At 33.7% G+C, this 13438-nt stretch overlaps 1 protein-coding gene across 1 annotated transcript; it reads right to left on the reverse strand.

The window, feature by feature from the left end:
- Positions 1-1044: 1044 nt before the first annotated feature.
- Positions 1045-3470, reverse strand: LOC120350315 (gastrula zinc finger protein XlCGF49.1-like). Its single transcript, XM_039422977.1, has one exon. The coding sequence runs from the start codon at positions 3468-3470 to the stop codon at positions 2697-2699; it is 774 nt and encodes a 257-aa protein (XP_039278911.1). The 3' UTR covers positions 1045-2696.
- Between the last annotated feature and the right edge of the window lie 9968 nt (positions 3471-13438).

The raw sequence follows: 13438 nt of genomic DNA on the forward strand, positions 1-13438 counted from the left end.
GTTTTTGATTTGATGCAAAATCAGCCTCTGCCAAGAGCTGAGATTGGCGAATCTTTTTACTCTCGCCAAATGTGGTATTACATATTTGGTATTGTAATACATGATAATACGTCAACACTGACCAAGCAAAATGTTCATTTCTACAGATGGCTTGAATCAAACTATGGGAGAGGCTGTAATGAAATTGTCTCATGTGTGTGGCACTTTCTGAATAGGATTTTACCCAATATAGTTGGAGGTCCAATATAATCAATAGAAGAGCTCCGTGTATTTTGTGACAGTTGTGTGGGACAAAATAAAAACTATACAATGCTCTTCATGCTGATGAAATACTGCCTTAAAGTGAGTGTTAATTTGAAATTGACATTTCCTGTAAGAGGACATTCTTATCTCCCGGCGGATCGTGCGTTTCGACTTGTAGAAAAGAAGATGAGAAAACTACAAAACGTTATTGATCCCAGACCATATGATGAGATCCTATCATCTATTGGGACACTTCACACTAGAGATGTGATTATTTAAAACTGGAAAGACTCTGTGCAACCATATTTGAAAGCAAATAAGGGTTTCAATATTAGGGATGCCAAAGTGATTACATTTAAATTCAAGAATCCATCACAAGTGAACGTTAGGCAGTTCTACACAGAAGGCGCAGGTACTGAGCATTCTATTTTAAAAAGTAAGTTCAAAAATGTTTCAAAAGTTACTTTGCCACTTCGACAAGTGAAGAAATGCAATCACATGTCTGTTGACAAGATTAAGGACGTAAAAACGCTCTTGCAGAAATTGGGTATAAACTGGCAAGATCATCAATTTTTCAGAGATTGTCTATCTGCTCAAGAAGTGCCAGGCAATAATAATTCAGATGATATAGATGTTATGAATGAGGATCTTTTTTAAATTTTGAATAATATTCATTGATATTGTTTGCATTCAACATTTTCACATTATTTCTACTGTATCTGTCATGAAATTAGAGTGCAATAATAAAATACCATGATAATATTTTTAAAAAGTGGTCAATCGATTTTATTTTTCTACATACGAGATAATAGATTATTTGAATTTTTTATCCATGAGAAACTGAAAAGTTTCATTGAGTTTTTCATCACTATTAACAACCTCAATTTTATGAGGAAAATATGTTTTGAGGGAATATTTACTAATATTTTCACTTAGAAAACTTAAAGTTATTAATAGAGATGAGAACCTTGAGCGGTATATTTGAATATATTTTTAATGAAGAATAAATTTGGTCCAATGTTTTAAGCTAACACAGATTGCTAGCTTTTCAAACGAGCCCTCTTCTCAATAATGATTCTCTTATGTTTTAAAATGTACTATATCCATCTAGTTTTATTCCAAAAAGTACTATATCCAAAAATTTCAAATTAGTTTTTTATTTTTATTAATTTTAGTAGTCATGATATAATACAAGTGAATATTTAAATGACAATAACAATTCATGCCGATTCGTTTGAACATATGATCAAAATAAATATTATTACTACTAATTGTTGAGAGGAATTAATCATACCCTGAAATTTTTCACCAAACGGATATACTGTAGGCTAGTAACCTTTTGGAAACAACCTTCTCAATTATTAGAGGAATCCAATATCTGCTGAAGAAAGCCTTTTAATTAAAAATTAATTACAAAGTTTAAAAGTTTATGTTTCTTCAGTGGTTCCAAATTTATTTCATAATAAATCTATATATATATATATTTGTAGTAAATTTATTAATTAAAGCCATCTAAATTCAAAATTCATAGTTTTCATGTTTATTTTGGACTAAAATTGTATAAAAAGGACTTTGTCACCTATAAATTTGGAAGAAAAATAGCACAAGGACTACTTTATTATTTTATCTACCAATGCTATTACATGAGTGTCATTTTCATTGTAATAGATAGCACTATATTTCATAAAAAATTGAATTAAATGGATTAGAATAGCCTTACATTTGAATTCAAAGTGCAATAGATGAATGTTCTCTTTTGAATAAGCAAATAATACACATTACAGGGGAATTTGGGCAAACATTAAATTTAATATACTAGTGTACTAGATGGTAATAGAAAATGTAGTAGAACAAGTGTATTATTATGTACAAGAGTAGACTACTAGTATGTACATCAGTATGCAACTCGCGCTTTGACGCTTCAAAAAACAAACCAGCTTGCTCCAAAATTTGACGCTCCGCTCCGCTCTGCGAGTAGACGCTTGCAGTGTGTTTTAGCTCATTACTTAACATATTGTTCACGACGCTCCTCAACGCCACGCCACGCTCCGCTTTCAGTGTGGTTGTACCCTTAGAAAAGAGAGAATTTCAGTGTTGTGAGATGACAACCGTGGTGTATGTGGAGGACACCCAACACCGCGAGGAGCCCAGCCGTCCCCAACCACCCGCCGGCACACACCACACTGTGAGCAGCATCCCCCACTCCGCCCCTCCACAGATGCCAGCCCAGGGCGACCCTGGAAATTTAAATAGAGGAGGGGGAGGTGTGAGCCGATACTTACTCAGAACCTCAAAAAATCTTGTTTAAAGCCTTTAGCTGTGATGACACGACAATGTATGGACGACATTTGTGTGCACACACATGTTCAACACACTTGTCCTGTTATTAGTGACCCCCTTACTGGGAACACAGTAAAATGAATTTGAATGAGCACACGTAAAGTCAGAAATTTTCAGCTAGTAGTTGTTTCTCCTTTACAATGTGTTCTTATATGTCTTTTCAAATTACTTGATCGAGCACATTTATAGTCACAATACTTGCAGCTGAAAGGTGTTTCTCCTGTATGAGTTTTGATATGATTCATCAAAGCACTTGATTGAGCACATTTATAGTCACATAGCTCACAACTGAAAGGTTTTTCTCCTGTATGTGTTCTGATATGTACCTTCAAATGACCAGATTGAGCACATTTATAATCACAATACTCGCAGCTGAAAGGTGTTTCTCCTCCTGTATGTGTTTTGATATGCCTATTTAAAGTACCAGATTGAGCACATTTATAGTCACAATACTCGCAGCTGAAAGGTGTTTCTCCTGTATGTGTTCTGATATGTGATTTCAAATCACTTGATTGAGCACATTTATAGTCACAATACTCGCAGCTGAAAGGTGTTTCTCCTGTATGAGTTTTGATATGTTTCATCAAAGCACTTGATCCAGCACATTTATAGTCACATAACTCACAACTGAAAGGTCTTTCTCCTGTATGCGTTCTGATATGTTCCTTCAAATGACCAGATTGAGTACATTTATAGTCACAATACTCACAACTGAAAGGTGTTTCTCCTCCTGTATGTGTTTTGATATGCCTATTTAAAGTACCAGATTGAGTACCAGTTCCATTCCCTGAACATCGGTGGGAAAGATCTTCAATGCCGCTATCTGGAAGCTCTTCTGATTGCTTGTCAATCGAGTTCGTGGAATTTCCAGGTTCCCTGCTGACCATGTATTGTAGTTGTGGACCTCATTTCTCCTTTTCATTTGTTCATTATTCTTCCTCACATGCATCAATGCAACGAAAATATATTGGCTGTAAACAGTCATTATTTGAAGCTTTCTGAACAGCGGCCTGCAATGTTCCAAATAATTGGAGAACGTCATTATTCTCAGAGCTTTTTTTGAATCAGTAGCACATCCTTGCAATATGGAGTGTGTCCCCACATTAGGAGGCCATATGTGACATGTGTATGGAACAGTGCGTGATATACTGTAAGCAGGTAGTTTGCAGAGACAATGTTCCTCAATTTAATGGAGACATTACTTCCAACACTCCAACATCATTTGCTGTCAATCCAGAAACCGAGTAATTTCACTGGGGCATTGTCTGTATGTCTAATATCATTTTTCTTTGTACAGACTAATACCTGGGTTTTGTCTTCATTCAATTTCAGCCTGTGATTGTTGAACCATTGCCTTGCCTCACATGTTCGAGATCTGCTTATATCCATTGTCTGATTGATAGTTTTACCTCTGGATATGTATCTGATTGCAGTATCGTCTGCAAATAGTACTGAGCCATCTTGTGGTGTAAAGTCGTTCATGAGTATGATAAACAGCAGAGGGCCCAGCACAGAACCCTGTGGCACGCCGTGACAGTTTGCTTTCACTTCTGATGTTGCTCCTCCTATAGAGACTACTTGCCTCCTATCCTTAAGGTAGTCACTGAGGGTACTCAGCACTGCACCACCAATTCCATAGTGCTCCAATTTCTCAATTAAAATTTTGTGTGGGACACAGTCGAATGCCTTGCTCAGGTCAAATAGAGTAAGAGCAAGGCATTCACCTGATTCAAAGACTTCTTGAACTCTTTCTGACACTGATATCAGTGCGCTAGTTGTTGATCGGCCGCTTCTGAAGCCATGCTGTGAGCTGGAGAACAGATAATGTGTGTCGAAGTAATCCACAAGCTGCAGCTTCATAATAGTTTCGATAACCTTTGACATTGTTGGAGGAATTGACACTGGTCTAAAGTTTGAGGGTTGATTTGTACTGTATCCCCTTTTTTATAAATTGGAATAGTTTTAGACAATTTCAGTATATCTGGAAATCTCCCCTTTCTTAAGCAGTTGTTTATTGCCTCTGCCATGGGCTCAGCAATATTCTCAATTGTCTTTTTAGGAACTGAACAAGATATTCCATGGACATCTTGAGCTCTTGAACTCTTGAAGCTATTCACCATTTTTATAATCTGTACATGGCTTATTTCCTTCCATTTGTCTAACCTGGTAGTGGTTGCTCTGAGATTTGGAGTAGGATGATTGATGTTTACAGCCGGTAAACTAGCAACAATGTTTTCAACTGTGGTGATGAAAAAATCATTAAACTTGTCAGGATCCAGTGGTGGTTTAACTCCTGGTCTTTTGGGTCGATGACTGTTTATTGATTTGATGCTGACTTTATTCTTTCCTCAATAGACTTTTTCTTAGCAACATTTACTGCTTTCCGGTAAGCTTTGTTCAGGTTAGAGTATGCTTTGAAGAAAATGTTTCTCTCCTCAGGTGCATTTGCTGCTTTGTAGTGGGAATGCATTAGAACTACATTACTCTGTAGACCTGTAGACTTTCATTGAACCATGACTTATCTCTGAGAATAGTTTGTTTCGTATATGTCTTTGGAGCTTTGGTTATAGTTTGGGGAACATATCATTGAATTTGTTGATGTATGTTAGAATCAATGTGCGATTCAGGACTACTATTTTCAAATATTGAGCCCCAATTCAGTTTTTCAAGTTCTTTTTAAATTGGGTTATGCGGTCATCGCTGACAATTCTCTTGTGAAACAAGTAGTTGTTTGTCCATGTTTCCTCTTGACTATATGTATGTTTTGCTGTCCAATTACTTCAAAAACTACTGCACTGTGGTCAGAAATCATTGGTTGAACAACATTAATTTGTCTTGTGTTCCCACAAGTCTAAATTTGTTGCTATCACGTCTAAGCAGGCATCTCCTCTGGTTGGGGTTTGATGTGTTATGAAAAGCCCAAAGCTCCTAAGTAAGCAAGTAAAATTAATTTAAACTCTCCCTTGTTTTACATTCGAGATGAACATTGAAGTCGCCACAAACTACAATTTTTTTATTCCTCTTACATAAATTCACAAGGCATATCTCAAAATGCTGCAGAAACTGCTTGAAATCACTATCTGGTGAACGATAGACTGAAACAACTATTATTGAATAGTCCAACAAATCCACAGCTGCCACTTCCAGTATCAACTCACTACAGAATTCATCCAAGTTTACCAAAGGATTGAATCTAATGTTGTTCCTCACGTATATAGCTGACCCGCCATTTTTTTGCAACTGCCTGAAGTAAGCGCTTGCCATATTGAGATTCAGAATAGTTTCATAAAACTCAGCTTCTTCTTTACACAAAAAAATTCTGGGAGTATTTCTTCAAAGAACATTTCAAGAAGGTCCATCTTTGTCCTAATGCACTGAATATTCAAGGCTATAACAGTCAATTTGGTCATCTGGCCTATACCCTGGATACTATTCCAATCTATTTCCATATTTCCCTTTAGGGGTGTTTCAATAAAAAACGTCTCACTGTCACATATTTGGGCCATTTTGTGTGATCTAAAATAAGCTCCTTTTGTTCAAAGTCCACACCCAACTTGAAACTGCAGTATGCTGTACTCTTACTTTCCAGACTTTCAAGAACAAATCTCAACCCTGGAAAAGTGGTTTTTAAAAAATTGTCAACAGTATCAACAGAAGTACCTCCTTTCACCTTTCCAAGATGATACCATGCTCTCTTATCCCCAGTGAAACCTGATATTAATTCTGTGTCTTGCTGTATATTGTTTGAACCAACCATCAGGGGCTTTGCATTTGAAGTTTTATTTTCTTTGCTCCTTGGTTCTTTATTGTTTGGATTTTTTTGAATTTCTTTTGCTCTTTTACCTGATGCAACGACCACTTCAGCATAGAGCTGTCCTTCACCTTCTGACCTCTAACAATCTCACAGTCATTTACATAAAAGTTATCACATAAATTCACATTTAAATTATCACAGATATTATCACAGTTTGCTGCTAGACTATTTGTCTTTTGTCCATTTTGAATTTCATCGAAATTAATTTGAATTAGGTCATGTATTTCAACAACTGAATTGTCATTATTCTTATCACTACAAAGAAGGTGTCAAATTTTGCAACAAATCTTGTTGAGTCAAATTTAAGGGCAACTGCTCTTGTTTTTTGTCATTCTGCAATGAAATGTAGGCTATGGGGTTTTGTTTACATTACCCACTTCAAGCACTCTAACTTTTCCTGTTAGTGTTGCGAGATTTCCGCTAATCTTTCCGATAACATAGAGTATTTCCGAGAGAGTCTCATTTTCTATTTTCTCATTTTTAGTTTTTTCAACTTTGATAGATTCATGTTTATTTTCTTTGATCAGGTTGGCTATTTTAACTTTACATTTAGGACAGTACCATATGAGGAGAAATTGTATTCCTTTTTTTTATAATTACTTACTTATGAAATGTGGATAATGCTTTTTGCATGGGTTCACAAACTGCATGACTTTTTTTTTTCTTTTTTTCCCTCCTCATTTTTCTATTTCTATCTTGTTTTTGTAGTAATCTATATTAATTTTTACTGTGCTCATCTATTATACTTTTAGTTTTACATTAATACTTACCGTATAGTTTATTGATGTACAGTGCTATTTTGTTTTGTACCACTATGGGTCTTGTTAGACTCAGTGGAAATTGTCATATTGTATAAATAAATAAAAATAAATAAATATGGCACAATCAGACAATCAAAAATGTATGTAGAGTTGTTGAGGAGAATTATGGGAACAGCTTGATGTATCTTTAGTTTTCCACTAAAAGTTATTTTCCAATAAAAATATGATCCCTCAATGAAATTGTTGAAATTGTCATTGTAAAAGAAAAATTTATCTTTTTCCATGATTTTTAAGAAATCTGTTTTAGTGTATTCCTACTTCATGGCCTCTTTGTAGACCTATATTTCTAATAAATATTTCATGATTGAATTTAATAAGTGATAATGTATATGTTTGTATTGAAACTTCAACCACATTTATATAAAACTGGAAAAAATGAAGCATATAATAACATCTTCGAATAAAAAATCTTCGTTTATGGGGAAAAACCCAGGTCCCTCTATCCTTTGGGGGTATTCCTCCCCCCCCCATACCTCTTGGTTTTTGCCCCTCCCCCTCCCTAGCAGTATGATGAAATGGCGCCACTAAAGTTGAATGAAATCAACTTCAATTATTGTATGGTAATTGTATGGCAAGATTACGATACTTATGAGCTCTACTTAGAAATGGAATGTGAAACAAGATAATTGTACTGTAATGTAATGAACTGTGATATTTGTATAATTATATAAAAGCAATTAAGCCATACATTACAATCATTGAGAGAAAAACCAATAAGATGCTTATATTATTTTCTCAAATCTTAATACATTAACAATACACTACCGGTAATTCACGAGTAAATACTGATGTGGTCGATTTCAATGAACAAATTATTTAAATGGAATGGTTTATTTAATTATTTAAACGATTTAAATGAAATGGTTGTTTTCTTCTAAATGTCTATACTTGAGTATTCTGTTAATTTCGAACTGAGCTCACTTTCACGGGGTTTTCTCAGATGATGCAGCAATCACTGAGGAATCTCCAGCACAGATTTCAATAATCCAGGAGAGAGTCATCTAAAATTAAAACTATTAGTGCAATATTGCTAAATTAGTATTGCCAATTAATAGTGTTTTCCAGAAAATTACTAATCCCATAAATGTCTGTTAATTAAATGATAAGTTATGGAGTTCCAAATATTATAATATTTTTCGCATTCCCATTTTTCTTTTTTCATATTTTAAATCGTTTCATTTGGGTCACTCGTTGTTTAGTCGAATATAGTATTTAATAGTATTTAATACACTGGCAAGTCTCAAACAAAAAGAGACATGTCGAGATGCCTTCCGTCATCTGGGCATCATGACGGTGACCAACATCTACATCATGGAAGTCATCACCCATGTTAGCCGACTAAATCTCCAGAGAGGCACAGATGTTCATAAATACGTCACTCGGCAGGCAGATAGGCTATGTATGACTGGATTGTGTGACATTGAAAAAAAGACTTAGTGAGTTTCTCAAAGGAAGACCCATGTACGAACTATGTGAATTTCTTGAAACAGGAGACACAGACTGGCAGTGAACAAAATATATAATTGTAAATACAAACAATTCAAATACGGTATATATAATTATATATTTTTTTTATTCTTGACAACAATGCTATTCTTGAAGAATATGTAATAAAGTATTTTGATTATTGACTATTATTAAATATTTCTGTATCACAGATATCCAAAAACTTCAACACTAAAATGTGAATATCTTTGAAACGGTTTGATATATTGATGAGCGATTTCCACCATTCATTGTCTCTTGAAATTCTCTATTTGAATCTTATATTAAAACCTTCCCAAAGAAAATGTTTGATTCAATGTGGCGGAACGAAGATGGCAGACCTAAATTTTGAAGCTACCTACAGAATTTTTTTTTAATTTGAATAGGAATCCCAGTGGAGCTCACTGTCAAATTATCTTTGGAAAAGGAACATCAAGCTGTTTTCCTATTAATATTACGCTGTAGGCCTACGTGAATCCATAGAACTTCATAGGTTTCTCCGTATGGGTAAATTATTCAGAATCGAAATTCAAATTAATAATACCAACGACATAGCAACTGCCATCACAATTTGTATCATTAATATTACGTGTATGCTACTGAAAGATAATAGTCAGGCAGACACTCAGAAGCAAGTTATTTTGTCTCATGTAGTACTTTCAATGTTACTTTTATATCCTGAAAAAGGACGAAGAAGTGAGTAAAATATTTTGTTGTTCAACGAACTTGACCTGTAAAAAGGTTCGAAGAGTGCGTGTTCAAAATTTGAAGCTGATCGATCAACTCTTTCTAGAGTTATTGTAGTGCATTCAAACAAACAAGCAAACCCACAGACTGGCAACAACTTTGAACTTGAGTAAAAAGTAAGAACTTGCTAACGCTCGTTCAACAAATATTATTGAGAAAATAACGGGCGGTATTATCAAGTTGGGAGCGCATAACTTGAAGGAGTCAAATTATTTCAGTGTAGGGGATTGAGTATTTTACAAGAGAGTGTGTTTCTGAGGGATATAGGCCTATAGTGAGAAAGTGAAGAAGTGAGGATTCATTTGGATTGCAGTTTTAGTTTTTTTGCACGGCCGGCCCTCTCTCACATTCAACCATCAACCTTCCAGTACGATGCTACATTAACTATATTATACAATCCTACTCAGTGGAATGGGAGAATTCACAATATTACAAGCAAGAGTTGATAGTAATGAATATTATTGACACAAAAAAATTTACAAATCTAGGCATGGGAAAGTCAAATTCAAAATAGGTTGATGATAATATGTCTAATATGTCTGTTTGTTATATGGAATAATAACAAAACCCTGAGGGGTTTTAAAGAAAGAAGAGCATTAGCACACAACCGGGTGAGAGAGTGAATGAGTGTGTGTGTGAGACAGAGAGAGAGTGATAGAAAGGCGCAGGAGTGATAGAGAGAGGGTGAGTGAGGGGGAGAGAGAGAATGAGAGAGAGTAAGCAATAGAACTAAATAAGGTTGAGATAAGAGACAATGTCACGCAGGAGTATTGTCTAATGGTGGTCACACACACACTTCTACAGTTAAAAGAAACAAAAATGCTATAAATAGTGTTAGGTTTGCCGCATATTTTGTTACAGCACGCAGTAATATTTTCAGTATTTTTTTAAAACACTTGATTAAATGGTTTGAACTAGAAAAAACTAAACTTTTCTTTGAACGCGACTTTCAGTGTTGAAGGGACTGGTAAAATACCAATAATTTCATCAGATTTTTATTTCAATCCTTGTATGATTCAAATAATTCTTGATTATTGTATGATTCGTTCAGTTCACAATTTTATGCTTGTATATTATTTATTTGTTTCTATTTTAATAAATTATTTTTGTTTCTCTTTATTGAATATCCATAATTTTTTTACTTGTTGAATATTTATCACAAATGTAAACTTTAAAGTATAATAGCTACCTTATTTTTAAAACTCATTTATATGGCTGAGTTCAATTCCCCCACCACAACCCTCAAATTTTGAGAGTCTACTGTTTGAACATAATTTAGTTTGATGATGCAGCACACAACGAAACGGTCGTCACTAACATGAGCTTTAAAAATATTTCTACTCTCAAGTTTACATGTGTGATATATAATAATAAAATGTATTTAAATTGAAATTTATATATATATATATATTTTTGGATGAGGTTGCCCATTGTATTTACTGTACATCGTAAGCCTTATCTACACCAGGTGCGCAATGCAAAATGTTACTGTGAAAACGACATTATAAACAACAATCAAGTACAGCAGTACCTATGAAGGCTAGTCAATATGTAAGGTTTATTACCTTGGTCAATAAGAGTAATAGGGTTTTTGGAACTCAATTATCATTCTTAGTTCTTATTTAAATCCTCAGAAAATTCTATACATGAAGATAATACTAAAAGTTATTGAATGTCAAAATTTGAGGTTCGATTTTTATTTATATAGATTATGGGTAAAATTAAATAAAACAGCTCAGTTATTGAATAACTAAAATTTATTGCAAATGCTCTCTACAACAACATCAATAAACTTAATTTATATTCATTTACAAATGAAACTCACTTTATCAATAATTACGTTAGTAAGTATATCATGTTTATTCAAAACCAAATATAGAAGCTTATTTCATAAAATGACATTATAGTAAGTTTCCATTTCTTTGAAAAGTTTTCAACATAAAATAATAAATTGAAAACACAAACTGCACTAATAGTTTCAATGTTTCACATGATCTTCATAAAAACATTATTATATCGTTTACATATCTGTACTAATCCTGTTATATTAAGCGAGCAATTTCTGTATTTATATATCTGGTTATTTTTATATCTGTTTAACGGATCTCGAAAACGGCTCTAACGATTTTCAAGAAATTTGGAACATAGAAGGTTTATGTTATAAAGATTCGATTGCACTAGGTCTCATCCTTGAGAAAACTCACTGACGACATTAAAAGGATAATATTCATCCTTGGCTGAAACAGCTGTGGATAGTAAAAAAGTTAGTATGTGAAAAATCAAAATATCGCATCCCCGAAATTCATAAGATGACGTGTAGCCAGCTGTGAAATATAAAAAAGATCATTTTAGAGAATTGTGTTGTTTATCAATAAATGAAAATAACGAGCGAAGCTCGGTGCCTCGATATTTTAATAACAAATGACAGTTGCTTCCTTGTTTGTACTACATGATATATGAATCAAATATCGCAACCACCCAGGCATATGGACAAGATTTTATTATTGGCATATGGACATTATTTCACATTCAATGAGATCACTGTTGAGCCCTGCACACACACATCGATTTTTGTTTCATATTTTGCCGTCCTTATAAATTCTATATGATTAAACAGATTATATTTGTCAATTTCAATTTTATAAGATAGAATTTATAAAGACGGCAAAATATAGTACAAACAAAAATCGATCTTTATGTGCAGGGATTTTCATTGAATTCTAAATTCACAGATTGCCGTAGTAGAGCTCACGCAGTTTTCTCATCCACAAGTATCTGATGTCACCTGTTCTAGTTGATTCAGTTGAACCACAATTTACTGTGATATGATTCACAGTTGAATCATAATTTACTCTCAAAAACTATTATTTGTTTTCTCATAATAAATATATATGAATAAATATAAATAAAAACTTTCAGCAAAAATATAGGAAACCAATCACCTGCAAGGAAAATCCTGTGTGCAGGTGAGAAATGCTAATACAAATTCAATATGAGTCATTAAGAACTCACATAAGCATAAAAACTTTATTACGAAAGAAGAAATTATAATAACCTTCATACAGAAATGTTCTATCTAATCACAGTAAATTGAGATTAATTCCCAGAGGAATGCAAAAATTCCCTCACAAAGGCCCAGTTGCACAAAAGCCGGTTAAATTTTAATCCTGATTAAATTCACGTGAACCAAATCAGAGAAGACCATTTCAAGAAGACGAATCTACTGGAATTAATAAGGATTGAAAATAACCCGGCTTTTTGCAACCGGCACTAAGTACCTGATTGAATGATTACAAACGTTCAACAGCTGAGTCATAATTTTGACACAGTCCCACACACAAACTCGCTCACTCCCTGGGCAAGTTTTCCCAGGTTCTCATCCCTGTGCAATCGAATATATTTATTATGTTTATAGTATAATATATTATATTATAATAATATATATTATGTTCTGAATTTCGTGAGAATCGTTAGAGTCGTTTTCGAGATCCGGTGAAATACAAACATATAAACAGAAGTTGCTCGTTTAATAGTATAGTATAAGAAATTATATAATAATTATAATATTTAATAAAAGAAGATGATGAGTAAGTGGAATAAGGGTGAAAGAAAGAGAGAAAGGAGGAGAAGAGAAAGAATGAGAAATGGCCAACATATTATTGAAACAAAGATAAGAGCCACTCAAACAGTATGCTCTTGATTTTACTGGTAGTTATCTATTCAATAGTTCTTTTTTTAAGCAATGTAACAGAATTTCGATTAATATGCTCTGTAAGGTAATCTGAAATTTTATTGATTAATTTATTAGCTAGGTAAAGTATTGTCTCCGGCAAACATTAAGATCCATTCTTATATTTTCAAACCTATTTCTGGAGGGTCGTGAATTGAGGTTTGATTCACGGAATAGAAAAATATCTTAATTATTTCTAATGAAAATTATGACGTTTTTAATATATAATTGACGGACTGTTAACACTTTAACCTTTTT

Source organism: Nilaparvata lugens, chromosome 3 (genome assembly GCF_014356525.2).
Source record: "Nilaparvata lugens isolate BPH chromosome 3, ASM1435652v1, whole genome shotgun sequence".
NCBI classification, from domain to species: domain Eukaryota; kingdom Metazoa; phylum Arthropoda; class Insecta; order Hemiptera; family Delphacidae; genus Nilaparvata; species Nilaparvata lugens.

What these genes read in the sequence shown, in the direction of transcription:
- LOC120350315 (XM_039422977.1), bottom strand. Translation starts at nt 3,470, where the DNA reads ATGGTCAGCAGGGAACCTGGAAATTCCACGAACTCGATTGACAAGCAA.